Below are 14,970 nucleotides of genomic sequence, written 5' to 3' on the forward strand. Positions count from 1 at the left end.
CTGATCTTCTGCATGCTGCATGCATACGGTGATGATGGATTTACAGTAACCAGGTTACCACAGTGCATGTAAACACCTGCATAACCTGGTTTCTTTGAGTAATTTGGTTAATTGGGACTCAGACCTGCAGGCGTTTGCAGAAAATGCAGTAAGTTGTTCTGTTGTCTTCAGCTTTACATCTAACGTAACGTCATATCATCTAGCGTTTTTTCTCTACCTGTGAGAGCAGCTTCTTGAGGAGCTGTGCGATGGCCGGGTCTTCAGGAGTGGGGCATTCTGGGATGGATCCCGCTCGCTTCTTCTGCCGAAGCAGCAGGTGTCGGAAGAGGCTGGCGATGTCTTTGGAGCGCAGGGCGTAGTCGAAGATGGAGCGACTCACCGGCTCCTTCAGAACGCTCAACAGCACCAGCTCCTTATCGATCTGAGGAGAGAGAGACACACAGAGAGAGGTCAGCTGACTGGTGAGACGCTCGTTAAGGTGTGTTGTAATGATGATGATGATGATGATGAACACTCACCTGGATAATGGGCTGGGTGATGAAGGGGTTAAGGTGGGGCATCAGTTTGCAGTAGACGTCGGCCACGTTGAGGTGCTGCGCGACCACGGTGATGAAGCCCACCGCCCCGTAACGGATCCACAGGTTGGGGTGACACAAGAACGGAGCTGCAGACACACAGACAGTTCTAATTATAAAATCATAAAATGCAACATAATCCAACACATCAGAGGTGTAAAACTCATTTTCACCGAGGGCCCCATCAGCATCATCGTTGCCCTCAAAGGGCCAGATGTAACTTTTAAATGTAACTAAATGTAATGTTAAATAAATGTAACTACTCCTTAATGTTAAATAACTCTGAATGTATTACTTATTCAAGTTACAAATATATATATATATATACATTTGCATAGATGTAAAAAAAAATATGTTTGCTTGTTGCTTTGTAATTATAACATAAATCTTTTTAATTTGAAAGGTTATGAAACCCACATGACTCCATCAACCAACCATCAAACTATCCCAGAGAATAAAGAAAAACAACATATTATTATTATTATTATTATTATTATTATTATTATTAACACACCACATTGTTTTTGGTTGTGGCTGCTGCGGTCGCAGTTTGCCTTTTAGTTCTTGGACAACTTGTTGTTTTTCTTGAAGGCTGTTTTTGGCGTACTCAGTTCTCCTTCCTGTCTTTCTTCTTCTGCATCAGTTTTTCTCTTTCTGGACATTTCGGGGTCTTTATTTATTTATATTTCTCAATTCCACTTGTTGGGAAAAATCGCATTGATGTGGATACATCGCAGTCTAGTGGCGGGATACCGTCACTTCATGTGTAACATAATCGGCATGCATTGTGGGAAATGTAGTTTTCGGTCGATGCCCGCTTTTGACTTATTTTTTTGATCTTTTACGATCAGACCTCGTTCTCTCTCTACATAAAATGACGTGGCCACATTTGGCCCGCGAGCCTCGAGTTTGACACATATGCAACAACCCTGAAATAAATGCTGAAAATTTAAATCTTAAATATTTATTGTAACTGAGGTGTTTGTTATTGAAAATGTTAAATCATACAGTGGAGGTGTACTTGTTATTTCTTCTCAATAGTTTAAGATCAGCTAGTCAGTTTTAGCATCATAGCACAGCTACATATTACATATTTAGAGTTAATATCAATCTCACGGTACTGCTTCATCACTTTGGTCCAGAGTGAAACATCTTGATAAATATTTGATGCATCTGCACAACATTTTATAAACGTTCATGTTTTCCAGACTCAGCGATCAGCAGGTATTGGATGGTTGGATGGATCTTCATGAAACTTGGTGCAGGTATTCATGTTTCCCCTCAGGATCGATTGTAATTGATTGGTGAACCTCTGACTTTTCACCATCATCAGGTTAAAACTCCCATCAGCCTCAGCTGTGCTTGTGTTTATGGTAGAGCTGAAACGATTGATCAATTAGTCAATCAACTCAACAGAAAGTTAATTGGCGACTATTTTGATAATTCTCATTTTTCAAGCAAGAATACCAAACATCACATCATTTTAACTTCTCAAATGTGAAAAATCTGCTGCTTTTCTTTAACTTAGATGTCAGATTAATCAACTATGAACATGCAACTGCTTGTTGCTATGGTGACGGTGAGCATGGTGAACGTTACACCAGCTACAGATCGGCATATTATGTTATTTTGAGCATGTTATCCGAGCCGAGGTAACAGAGCTGCAGTTTTCAGACGTATTCTGTCATGAACTCAAGTGTCGGAGTAGAAAGTAGAAATGACCTTTGACCTGCTGGTGTCACTGTAGACGCTCATTAGAATTTCTCCTCTGAGCAACATAAACGTCTGTGCACAATTTTATATTTATTCAGCCGATAAATCTCAAGATATTTCACTTGGTCAATGAAATGTCATAAAGTAGTGAAAAAAATGTCCATTAAAACCTCCCAAAGTACAAAGTGAGTCATCAAATGTCTTGTTTTGTTTAAACAAACAGTCCAAAACATCATAAATATTCAGTTAACGATCATATAAAACAGAGAAAAGTCTTCACTTTGCAGAAACCGGAGCTTTGCTTGGAAAGTTTTAATGATTCCAGCTCCACATCTCAGCCTGGACAGAAGTGTCGAAGCAACTAACAGACAGACGGACGCCGTCAACCCCAGAGTCACATGACTGCCGCAGCTAATAACTAATAAATACTGGTTGACATGAGCAGGAAACGTGAATCATGTGACATGTTCCCTGTCACGCCGCTGCTGCTGCTGCTGCCCCCCCCCCCGTCGATCTTACCGATGTCACCGACGAACTCGTAGATGTGAGGTTTCTGCAGCAGGCCCAGCTGGCACATGCAGGTGAGAGCGTTGAGAGCTTTATAGATGACGAACTCCTCGGTGTCGCTCAGGCCCTGCTGCAGGAGAGGCTTCAGGATGGAGGAGCTCTGCCAGCCCACGTAGGCCGCCACGCCTTCGACGCAACGACACCAGAAGACAAACAGGGGAGGAAGTGAGATGACAGGAAACACAAACTGTATTTTATGTGTTCTTGTACTTTCTGTGGTGGAAACAGTGATCTGAATTAGTCTGAAGTTACTTTTTGTCAAAAATCAAACCTGATGTTTTGTTTCTTAAATACGGTGGAGAATCCAAAAAGCATCTTAAAGCCTCAGAGAAACTTTTAACTGTCCAATTTAAGAGAAAAATACTAAACATACTGGCTGTAGCAGTCCTCACTTCTCATCCAAAACTGACTATTTCCTTGATTAATCTTCAAAATCAGGAAAAAAATATCCATCTGACATCCTCAGATGTCTTGTTTTGTCCGACCAACAGTGTAAAAATCCAAAGATATTTAGTTTTCTATCACAGAAGACCAACAGAGATCAACAAATATTCAAGTTTGAGAAACTGAAACCAGTTTTTTTCGACGGAGGATCTTCAGCTTAAATTGAAGACTTTTTAAGACTCTTTTAATACCACACAGACTATTTAATTCCTGCTTCAGGATTATAACGGCCAAAGCAAGACAGTGTGACAGAAAACAGTCGGGCGATATGGACTAGAATTATGTATTATTAGATCTCATTTTATTCAGTACTTCCCAGCAGCATGCAACAATAATTCCTGATGATATAATTAATTAAATGAATGCAACCTGGACCCAGATAAGAGGTATGGAACGATGGATGAATCAACTTCAAATGAATCATTTAAAAAGTCTCTTCTTGTTTCCTGCAGGTCTGATGGTAAAGGATGAAACAGCTTCCTGCAGAACAATCCACCGTCCAAACAAACACACATTCAAATAAAAACGGCGGTCGTATCCGAGCCGTACGAGCGTTTCTTACCCACGATGCTGTCGAAGAACGCTCCTCGCAGGTGCCAGTCGTTCTTGTCGTTGAGGAAGGTGATCATGTGCGACAGCAGCACGTCGTTGGCCTTCTGCCGGCCGAAGAAGACGCAGAGTCGCGTGATGCCGTTCTCCATCAGCGACTGTTTGACGATGTTCTCCGAGTCGCTCAGCAGCGTCACCACCTTCTGCTGCACCATCTCGTGCAGCGCCTGCAGCTCTGAACGTCACACACACACACACACACACACACAGAGAGAGAGAGGTTCCTCATGTCGACACAGAACAACACTTTAAAAACAAACCACGGCGGGAACGTCGGCTCGTGTGTGCTCGTGTGTGTCTGTACCTGAGTCGTAGTTTTCGTTGGGGTGGAGCGTTTCCTCCGCGTCCTCGCCGCTCAGGTCCTGCTCCGTGTTCACGTTGTTTTCCTGAACCAACTCCAGGAAACGCAGCGCGCTCTCTGCCAGGTGGGCGATGTTCTCTGACCACCACCCAGAAGAAGGAAAATAACAAATAAAAAACGGAGCAAACAACTGATGCTACATGCTGATACACTATATACAACGCTGATAAACACAGCGTGGAGGGTTTCCTGTCATGTTTTATAGCAGAGAGAGCACAACAAATACAAATGTTCTTAAAGGGCTTTTCCACTGCAGCAACTTTCCCACTGGACCAAGAACCTTTTCAGGAACTCAAGAACTAAACCTGCGTTTCAACTGGAGGAGATTTAGTTCCTGCAGGATAGTTCCAGGTGTAAAAAAAAAAGTCCATGATTGAAAAAAACTGACACTGCGGCTGCTTCATGCATAAAACAAGGTAAAACTCTCGTCTCCTTTTCAAATCATTCATGAACTCAAACGTCACAATAAATACAAAGGACGTCTCTGTGTTGTTGTTCATTTGACTGATCGTCACGGTTCTTCAGATGTGGTGGAAATGCAGCGTTCCTAGTTTAGCTCCTCTGGTTCCAAAGTATCTGGAACTTTTAGGTTGAAAAAGTGGAGCTGTAGAAATCTTGTGCATCGTTTTATAGACACAAAAAAAAAGTTTTGAAACAAATCTCTGCAGGTGCAGCTTGAGAACAAGGAGAAGAAACTTCCTCACGCTGTCTGGTTTACTGCTGGCATACGGTGTTTCTGTAGTCCTCTGATTGGACGATCGAGGCATCGCCTATGTGTATATATGGAAGTGTTGTGATGCTGCTCACACGTCTGATGAAGGTCGGACAGACCGAAACGTTCTGATTTAATAAATATTCCAGCAGTAAACCAGAGTGACGGAGTTCTTCTCATATACATTTCCTCAAAATGTATATGAGAGGATATATTTGGCGTTTGTAAACCCAACAGAAGATCAATTGATTGATCGTTTCAGAGCCGAGGAGCCACTGACCTGCGTACGCCAGCCTGACGATGGTGGCGTCGTCCTGGGCGAGGTGCGCGATGCCCGGCAGGATGTACTCCGGGTAGATGTTGACATCGTTCCGCGGCACCTCTTTCACCAGCGCCAGCACCTTGGCCAGAGTGCGCACGGCCTGAGCGCGCACGCGCGGCACCGGGTCGTTGCAGAAGTGCAGCAGGTACGGCGTGATGCGGTCCAGCAGGATGTCGACGCCCAGCCGCGGCGCCAAGTGGAGGATGAGCTCCAGAGCCGCCAGCTTGGAGTCGCAGGAGTGCAGCGTCTGCAGGCAGGAGGTGATGACGGACACCAGGACGATGAGGCCCTGCTCCTCCCGGGAGCTCGGCACGCACTCGCCGCCGTCCTGAGACAAAGAGGCGGAGGAGGAGGAGGAGGAGCCTGGACAGGAAACGGTTTTAAGCACACTGATGCTCTCTGACTAAAAGATTCTTCATTGTGGGAACCGTTAAGACTCTCTCACCTCCTCGCAGGTTGTGCAGGATGTTGTCGAGGTCTTTGCGGATGACGAGCACTCGTTCGTCGGCGGACTGGAAGGTCTCTTTGGCGAACTGAGCCATGTACGGCTGCAGGAAGGTGTAGAAGATGTCGGGGAAGGCTTTCCCTCTCTGGTGCTTCAGATACTCCTCCGCTGTCAGACGCCTCTCTGGCTCCCTCTGCACCATCTGAGCCACCTGAGACAGAAACCCAGAGTCAAACCTGAGACACCAAAGAATCAACACACTGATAATCCTGCTTATCAATATGAAGAATAGATCTGTTCTTCTACAAAACTTCTTCTTCTTCTTCTTTCAGAGTTTGACATTTCTGACACCGAGCCTGATCCCAGGACACAAACACAGTGTAAAATATTATATTATTATATTCCAATGATCAACTGATTGTTTAGTCAGATGCCCTCCAGACAAGTTCAATTACCTCATGAAAAAGAAATCCTGAATCTCTGAATATGTAAACATATGTGATTTCTAAAAGTTTTTCCCCTCTGGACACCAGATGTTTCCTCTGTTTCACTGTGAAAGGCTTCAAGTTTCGACATCATCATCACGCTGGTGTTGAGTTGTATATTGGACCACGATTGGCTCCGAACTGAAGATTTAAGATGAATTCAGAGGAACTTTCCTCCTTCAAGCAGATGAATGTGAAAACAAACTTTGCAAATAACCAAATAAAAAGGAGAAAAACACATTTTTGAGTGGAGGACTTGAAAAGAGTCGTCTTACAATAAATGACTTTGTATGAATGTTAAAACCAATAAATGTCTGGAGCGGGTATGAAATGCTTAGATCTGTTTTTGACTCTTGTTTTTGTAAAACGGGCTGCTGACTTGGCCCAAAGCTGCTCACTCAGTCAGTCACAGACAATTAAAGGTTAAAGGGGCTGTTGTGGTTCAGCCAAAGACTGAAGAGGATTCGTTTGATGAGGCTGAAACCTGCTATTTTGACTTGATGAATTACTAAACTATTATTGAAATTGTTGTGGCTTCATTGTCAGACCGCCTCTTTAACTAATCTGTCGACCGGCGTCGCGATGATGCCGATGACGGGGGGGGGGGGGGACACGGCGAGTCCTGAATCATTACCAGCTCCCTGATGCTCCGGTCCTCGATCTTTGTGAGGACGTGTTCTGTCTGGAAGTGTCCTTTACGATACGCCAGCAGCTGGGACAGATCGAACAGCGGGACGCCCTCCGTGAACAGCTCTGCGATCACACAGCCTGAAAACACAAAGACGCACACCGCAGGGGGTTTAGTCCTGTTAGATACAGTTCAAACACACTTCACGGATCACATCTCAGACTGATATCAGAGTCACATGAAAGGTGATTTACTGAAGTAAATCAAACAAAAAAACAAAAAAAAAACAGTTGCATGCAGAATGTAGGCTGATGAGTTAATTTTCTTGACTTGAGGGTGAATGACTAACACATATTATTAATTTTGAAACAAATTTGAGGTGAATCCTTCTGCCCTTTTGTCCTCACATCATTAACTCACATTAGCAGAAGCTGCGTTGTTTCAGTCTTTTATTCACTATAATATAGGTCAATAGGAAATATAAGAAACTGCTATTAATGACAACTTGAGTGGTCTTGGCTAACAGCACATATGTGTTGAGATGCCTCATGAAAAATGACGGCCAAAAAACCCCCCCTGCTGGTGAGTTTACTGACAAACTGCAACCTGCTGAATGCAAAAAATCTAATAGACGTCAATGTCTGCTTATTGTTTCTCTTTGGAGTTTTAATTTCTGACAATAAAACTTGTCATTGCAACAGTTGTGTTGCTGTAAGTCAGAGCATCTTTGAATGAAATCAGTTTTCAGAAGTGTCAGATAACAATAAAAATAACTTACAATAACTAACAAAAAAATAAAGTTTACTGAACATAAACAGTGATGGATTATTTATCTGCAGCAAGCTTCCTGGCAACAATGGCTGCCAGGAAGAATTTGGAAAATATTATTTATTAATTATTTTAGCCAGTGGTTCTCTACGTGGGAGTCGACTTATCTCTGTGTTACCTAAAAATATGACTTAAAACATGTAGAACAATATCATTAAAAAAAATTATGATGTGCAAATAACTACATATATGACGTGCAACCAGTGATGATGGTCACAAGTAGAATGGTTTTGGTAAAATGGGACAAAAAGGTTGGTCAGCATGACTACTTGCAGATGTTCAGATGTCAACGTGTCCGTCTACCTGCAGAGAAGATGTCCATGGCCTGTCTGAGCTCCCCTCTGCTCCTCTGGTTGTTGTTGGTGAGGTCCACCAGCGGTGTGTTCTGGTCGCTCTCTGTAGCGAACATGCTCCCGTCCACAAATCTTTCAGGCGCGATGTAGCACGTCCTCCGCCTGGACGTGTCGAAGAAGTAGTTGAAGTCCGCGGGGTTGTCCTCTGGCAGGTACGTGGGTTTGAAGCTGGCGAAGTCGGTGAGCAGCACCCAGTTCCAGCTGGTCACCATCACGTTCTCCGTCTTGATGTCTCCGTGGCGGACACCGGCCTTGTGCGCCTGGTCGACGGCGTTGAGGATCTGGAAGGCCAGCCAGCGCTTCTCCACGTTGTTGAGGAAGGGACGTGTGCTGATTCGGTCGTACAGGTTGTCCCGGACATACTGACGGAACAAGATGGCGGCTTTCTCCGTCAGGGAGGTTTTCTGGAAAGGCAGGCAGTTCTGACAGGAGTGCAGCCGGATCTTCAGCTCCTCCAGCTCCTGTTTGTAGCTGGTCAGCGGCAGCGAAGGGTCCTGGATGGCAAAGACTTTGACCACCACCAGGCCCTCCCGGTGTTTGGCTCGGGCCACCTTGAAGAAGCGAGTGCTGCCCAGGCTCTTATCGTACTCATGGTCGTGGATGTCTGAGAAGTAGCTGTCCACAGAGAGGATCTGAGACGGGGCGATGCCAGCCAGCTGATTCCCCATCACGCCTCAACGCTCCTCTGTGAAACGTTTACAGGAAAACATCATTTAAAAAGATGCTCAGTGTTGCGTTTTTTTTAAGAATCAACACAAAGATCAGGATTCGCCTTTTTTCCACTTTAGGAACTTATTGTAACATCACCTACATGTAACCATCAGATTCTGCTGGGACCAGCAAATGTTTAGGATTTCTGCTTAAAGAATGACTAAAACTATTAATCGATTATCAAAATAGTTGCCAACAGTCAATCCTGATTATGTGAAATCACAAAACAACATTAACTACTAGTTTACTGCTGCATCTGTACAAAGGAGGATAATCAATCATTTAAGAAAATAAGAACCAACATGTCTGAGCTTCATCAGTATTTGTTTAGAGGAGGCTGTTCAGAGGGAGCTGAACCCAATGATTTATTATTGATACACAACACAACCAACCAGTGCGGAGAGAATTTAAAAGATTCATGAGATTATAGGAAAATAAAGGATCACAATGTGAGCAGAGAAGCAAAATGAAAATTTTCGGTTTGATGAGCTGGAGGCGGTTTCTGGCCGCCTGTATTCAAAGTAAATCTGGATCAATAACAATATTTGCTCAGCTTCTTTTAATATTATATATCCCACAGCCTCTTACTTCACTCTAGAGCTACAATGATTAGTTGAGTAATCAATTAGTCGCCAACTAATTTGATAATCGGTTAATCGTTTTGAGTCATTTTTTAAGAAAAAAATGTCAAACTTCTCTGATTCCAGCGTCTGTAATGTGAACATTTTCTGGTTTCTTTAGTCCTTTATGACAATAAACTGAATATTTTTGAGTTGCGGACAAAACAAGACAATTGAAGACGTCATCTTGGGCTTTTTGGGAAACAGTGATCGACATTTTTCACTATTTTCTGACATTTTTTGGAGCAAACAACTAATCAATTTGAACTAAGAGGCCGTTAGACCAAACCAGGATAAACAGACGCAGCCACGTGTTCACTTAAGTATGTGATCAGCACTGAGACTGTGGCCATACAGTTTATAGTGAAAAACTAAAAAGAAGAACTCCACCATCAAGAAACACGTTTAGCCTCCAAGTCCTCCCTGATTCTCTGCTCAGATTCACAGCAACAAGGTTGATTTCTCTGATATCTCTGCGTCTTTACTGCTGTCAAACATCTGGATTTAACAGCTGGTGAACCGTGTTTACACCTAAAATAAAGCAGATCTGATTTAATTAGACTGTAGCAGCTGTCACATGATTCACTTTTAAAGCGCTAATTTAGCATGGTGGCTAACCGCTATTAGCTCTCTAAAACAAACCTTTAACATTAGTAACAACAAACCAGTTAAAGTCGGTGTTAAAGTTATTAAAGGACGTTGTAAATGTGATGTTACCAGCTGCTGTTGTCGCTGCTGCTGCTGACAGGACTGTTGTTGTTGTTGTTGTTGCTGTGTTAGCTTTAGCAAGCTAGCAGAACAGTATATAACGTCAACCTGAACGCAGAGTCACGTCCACTGACGTCATGTCATCTCACGCACGGTGTGTAGAAGCTAAAATAGCCGCCCAGCTATCACCCGGTTCCACCACCGCGGCGGTAAACTGCCGGTAACCGTATATGTTTAAACTGAAGCAGCAGCCTGGATCACGGAGCTAACCGAAGCTAACCGGATTAGCTACTTCGAGCAGTTGTTATGAATCCGGGTCAGAGGTCAGAGTGGATGTCAGTGCCTCCTGCTGGTCAACGGCGGTTAATTCAAAAATCGTCTATTAAGAAGATGAACACTCAGTGGTATAAAAAGGGAAAATTGTTTTTAAATTATGTTAAACCCACAAAATAAATCAAATCAATGAATCAATCAATCAGTCAATCAATCAAGCAATCAATCAATCAACCAAACGTTTAGTAAGTGTTATTTCCTAACTGCTTGTTCATTATTCCCTTCAACTATTTCATGAACTATTTTATGAACTATTTCAAATGGGAAAAGGGCGAATTTACACATTTTAATTAAAAAAACAACAACATATGAATCAAAATGATCATATCTTTATACTAAAGTTATACAAAAGTGACCACAAAGATTTAGAAGTGAGTAGTTTTTTTTCGAAATTTACGATTAAATCACTTCCACGAATCAGATCCCAAATAAAGAATACGTCTCTTATCATCGTTTTCTTGATCTGTTGTATTATAACAACAGTCCAACTGTTTACTGTCAACTGATTAATCATTAACAGAGTCCATAGTCCCAGCAGCACGTGAGGTCAAACACTGACACCTACTGGCGTCACAGCTGTCAGTTACCTGAAGTAAGGAGGTGAAAAAGGGGGGATTGTCTGTCAAATGTAATATTCTGACGTATTATAAAGCTTAACAAAACAAAAATGTGATAATACGTCTTGTGTGTCAATCAAAGCGATTTATAAGTGACTGACAAACGTACAGGATGGTAAATATGGATTTGGAGACTAAAGCAAACCACAATAAGTAAAAAGCCAAAAAAAACAATAACAACAAAAACTCACTTTAAAAGAGTTAATTGAATAAGACAACAATAAAAGAAGTTAAGATAATAAAAGATAATACAAGCAATAAAAATAACAATAAAAATCAAATTATAAAATACTACACAAAGTAAATAGATTATGATAAAACAGTAAAATGTTAATAAAATAAAATATAACAAATAATAATGATGATAATAAATAAATTAGCTTTATAATAATAAAACCATAAAATCACAAAACAATTCTTAAAAGCCGGACTAAACAGATGGGTTATAAAAGATGTATTTTTATATACTTTTATCCATGTCAGTGATGGAAAGTAACAAAGTACATCTACTCAATTACTACTAAAATTACAATTTTGAGGTACTGATTCTACTTTATACTTCCACTCCACTACATTTCAGAGGGAAATATTGTACTTTCTACTCCACTTCATTTATTTGACAGCTTTAGTTACTTTTCAGATGAAGATTTGACACAATGGATAATATAACAAGCTTTTAAAATACAACACATTGTTAAAGATGAAACCAGTGGTTTCCAACCTTTTTGTCTTTTGACGTCTTACAAAAAGCAGTGTGTAGTCGGGGTCACATTTCACATGTCTATGAGTTGTTAACAGCTCCACCAAATAGTGATTTTTCCCTCTAAACTTCTCACATGCTTTCATTTCAATAAATGTTCAAATGATCCAATATTTCAGCAAAAATCAAAGATTAGAGAAAAAGTCCAAAAACCGAAAACAGATTTGTGTATCAGAACTTTGTTTTTTCTTCTTTCCTCTCCCATTAATCATCTCACCACCCCTCAGATTTATCTGCTGACCCTTTGGAGGGGCCCGACCCCTAGGTTGGGAACCACTGGACTAAACTAGCTAACTGTATATAAAGTAGTGTAAACTAGCTCCACCTCCAGCAGCTACAACAGTAACATACTTCTCGTTTTATTTCTTTTTAATAGTTTTTAATTGTAAATACGTTTTTTCAATGCAGATATGACGTTGCTTCATGTTTTAATTAACCGAGTAAGACAGCCTGTTTAACAAACACGATCTTTGTTTAGACACCGACAGCACGCGCGAGCCGCCGTCCGTCCGTCCTCTGCGTCAAGTGAACCGCGAGGTAACCGGAAATTAGAGGATGTGGGTTTCAAAATAAGAGCGTTAAATTGTCCCGCAAAAACATGTCTGTTCGTATCAAAGGAGGGTTCACAATTCTTCCAGTGTGTCTATAAACAGCAGTCAGGTGTCCATATGAACAATGAAAGAGGTTTTCCTCGCTGTAATCATTCCTCCTGTTCATACTGGATATTAAAAGATCCCCTTCAAATGCGCTTTCAATGTAAGTGATGGAGCACAGTCATTTAGTGCTAAGTGTAGTAGTAGTATTTTTTATTATGCTTTTATATTTCAGTTGTTATTGACAATTTTTCAAAAAGAATGCACATACAAATAAATACATTTAAGGCATTCAATTAAAAGGAAAACAAAAATATTGATGGAAAAGGCTGAGGCTTATTACATACTAACAATCAACCCTTTCACTGCTGGGTTCAACACAAAACAGAAACAAAAATAAAAGTTCCAAATGTTCCATACACAATAATGATCATACCTCAATTTTATATTTGTTTACCACCTTATTTTTAACATTTTTTTTAATTTGCAAAGTGAACTACACATTCTTAATTCCTTGTCACAACTATTCCACAAGTTAACCTCCTCATCTGTTTTTTATATTTGTCCTTTTCCTTGTTTTTTTTTTTAAACATATCTATCCTCCTTCATTCAAACAGTTGGGAAGTAAATTATCTTGTGCTTCGTACATTATCTGTGCAGCTTTAAGATAAACTAGATCACCAAATTTTAAGGTATGTAAGTTAATGAATAGTACGTTTGTTGGTTCATAATAATCTGATTGATTTACAGTTCTTATTGCCTTCTTCTGCAGCATGAAACTGGGTTTGTGTTGGTTTTGTATGTTTCCCCAAAAACCTCCACGGAGGGTGTGATGTTTGGAGCTATGAGAGAATAATATCATATATATAGTTCTGATTCAATATATCTTTAGTTTTATATGGTTTTAGACATTTTTGTTTTTGCATTATTTATATGTGGTTTCCAACATAGTTTATGATCAATTATCGCAGCCAGTAGACTTAAATTGGTTGATGTAAGTGCTGTAATTCATCATAGAGACCAACATGAAGGGTTCTAACGCAGCTCAGGTCTAATGTGACTGTTTGCTCTGGTGACTTTAGACTCCACCTGATTAAAGTTAACTGGACTTTGACTTGTAAGGCAACAGATATACTAAAATATAAATACATCTGACAGCAGAGCAGCAGACAAACAGACAAACAAACTGATGGCATCTGTGTCACAGGAATAACACACCTCATCAGTTTTATGATGAAACCTATAAAGTTTATTTGAAATGAATAAATATACATTTTAAAAAGCATTAATTCTGATCATCTGGTTTTAAATGGCTGAACACAAAGTTTAGCCAAGACTTGTGACTTGCAAAATAGTGACTTTGTTCCAACAAAATGTTGTAAAATGCTTCTGTATAAGCTATTTTGTAAGTCAATTTTATATTTTATTGCTTATTATATGATGATTCAAGGGCTACACTAGTAAAAAAAATTCTTAATTACTGAAGAGTCTTTCTGGATGAATTTTATAAAATAAAAACAAAAACAAAACTTGAGCTGTGTTTCTGGAAGGAAACCTTTTGTGTGGCTGATTTTATGCAGAAGACAAAGATCTTTGTTTGTGCTCTAATGTAAGAAGTTTTGTTCTTGTCTATGTTTGACAAAATGTTTCACTACTGCAGCTGTATTTTGGTGTCTTGTAAATCCAAGTGAGCTGGACACTCGTACATGCATGACATGCTCTGTAAAGCACTTTGAGTTGCCTATAGGTATGCATGTATATATATATATATATATATATATATATATATATATATATATATGAAAATTTAAAGATCCCCTCAAGACATGTATTAAGACATATAATAATATCCTGCTTGGAACAATAATGTGTGTACGATTTGTTGTTTTTTTCCCACAAAAACAGTGTAATTACCAGGTTAAAATCCTTGAAATTACACATTCTCCTTCTCCTTCATTAAAACTTTAAGAATCTATAAATTTGCAAATAGATTTCTAAAGTTTTCCTGCTGGGCACCAGATGTCTCCTCTGTCACTGTAAAGTCCATTCTCAGTGTTTGTGCACTGGAGGCTTCAAGTTTACACATCACACTTGTGTCAGCTGCATACTGGATCACGATTGGCTCTAAACTAGCTGTGATGTCAAAAATCCTGCTTGTAGGCCCGCCCATTAAAATCTGATATTCAGTGAGCTCAGAGAAACTTTCCCAGTTTTCAGTCTGCAGACACCCATCAGTGAGGATCAAACGTCCAGCTCCAGGAACAAGAAGCTTCTGAGTGGACGGGACTTTAAAAATTCTGCTCTGGATCAATTTTTGTACTCCATGTACTGTTGCTTATCATGTACTGCTGTTGTTTTTTTCTTGAAATTTATCCTTGAATATAATTTTTAAAAATTCTTTACACAAAAATAACATAGCCTATTGAAAAGAGAATTTATTTCCGGTGCACATCGCGTCGTCACACGGCGTTTATTTTGAAACTCTGTCCGGAAGTGCCATGGCGGCTGCCGTCAGTGAGCTTGACACGATGGACTCTGTCCGCGGTGGGATTTCACGGAAGATGCTGAAGAAACGGGAGCTGCTGG

General features: G+C 40.5%; 2 protein-coding genes across 4 annotated transcripts in view; one reads left to right on the top strand and one right to left on the bottom strand.

Moving 5' to 3' along the window:
- pik3r4 (phosphoinositide-3-kinase, regulatory subunit 4) overlaps positions 1 to 10,398 on the bottom strand; it is a 30,986-nt gene extending 20,588 nt beyond the window's left edge. Inside the window, exons 1-11 of one of the 3 annotated variants that reach the window (XM_042424604.1) lie at positions 10,091 to 10,398; positions 9,764 to 9,904; positions 7,993 to 8,727; positions 6,868 to 7,001; positions 5,749 to 5,959; positions 5,262 to 5,666; positions 4,213 to 4,347; positions 3,862 to 4,083; positions 2,808 to 2,981; positions 519 to 664; positions 218 to 421 (exon numbers count right to left, since the gene is read on the bottom strand). In XM_042424604.1, the coding sequence (XP_042280538.1) occupies positions 218 to 421; positions 519 to 664; positions 2,808 to 2,981; positions 3,862 to 4,083; positions 4,213 to 4,347; positions 5,262 to 5,666; positions 5,749 to 5,959; positions 6,868 to 7,001; positions 7,993 to 8,710 (2,349 nt within the window). In that variant the 5' untranslated portion in view covers positions 8,711 to 8,727; positions 9,764 to 9,904; positions 10,091 to 10,398. Of the gene's footprint in view, positions 1 to 217; positions 422 to 518; positions 665 to 2,807; positions 2,982 to 3,861; positions 4,084 to 4,212; positions 4,348 to 5,261; positions 5,667 to 5,747; positions 5,960 to 6,867; positions 7,002 to 7,992; positions 8,728 to 9,763; positions 9,905 to 10,090 lie in introns of all 3 variants that reach the window. The other 2 variants (XM_042424603.1, XM_042424606.1) reach the window with 2 other exon arrangements.
- A 4,384-nt stretch (positions 10,399 to 14,782) lies between these two features.
- The window catches only part of atp2c1 (ATPase secretory pathway Ca2+ transporting 1), a 46,253-nt gene continuing 46,065 nt past the window's right edge, over positions 14,783 to 14,970 (top strand). The window contains exon 1 of the mRNA XM_042424607.1: positions 14,783 to 14,969. Coding sequence (XP_042280541.1) covers positions 14,883 to 14,969 — 87 coding nt within the window. The 5' untranslated portion in view covers positions 14,783 to 14,882. The remainder of the gene's footprint in view (position 14,970) is intronic.

This window comes from Thunnus maccoyii, chromosome 10, assembly GCF_910596095.1.
Source record: "Thunnus maccoyii chromosome 10, fThuMac1.1, whole genome shotgun sequence".
NCBI lineage: Eukaryota > Metazoa > Chordata > Actinopteri > Scombriformes > Scombridae > Thunnus > Thunnus maccoyii.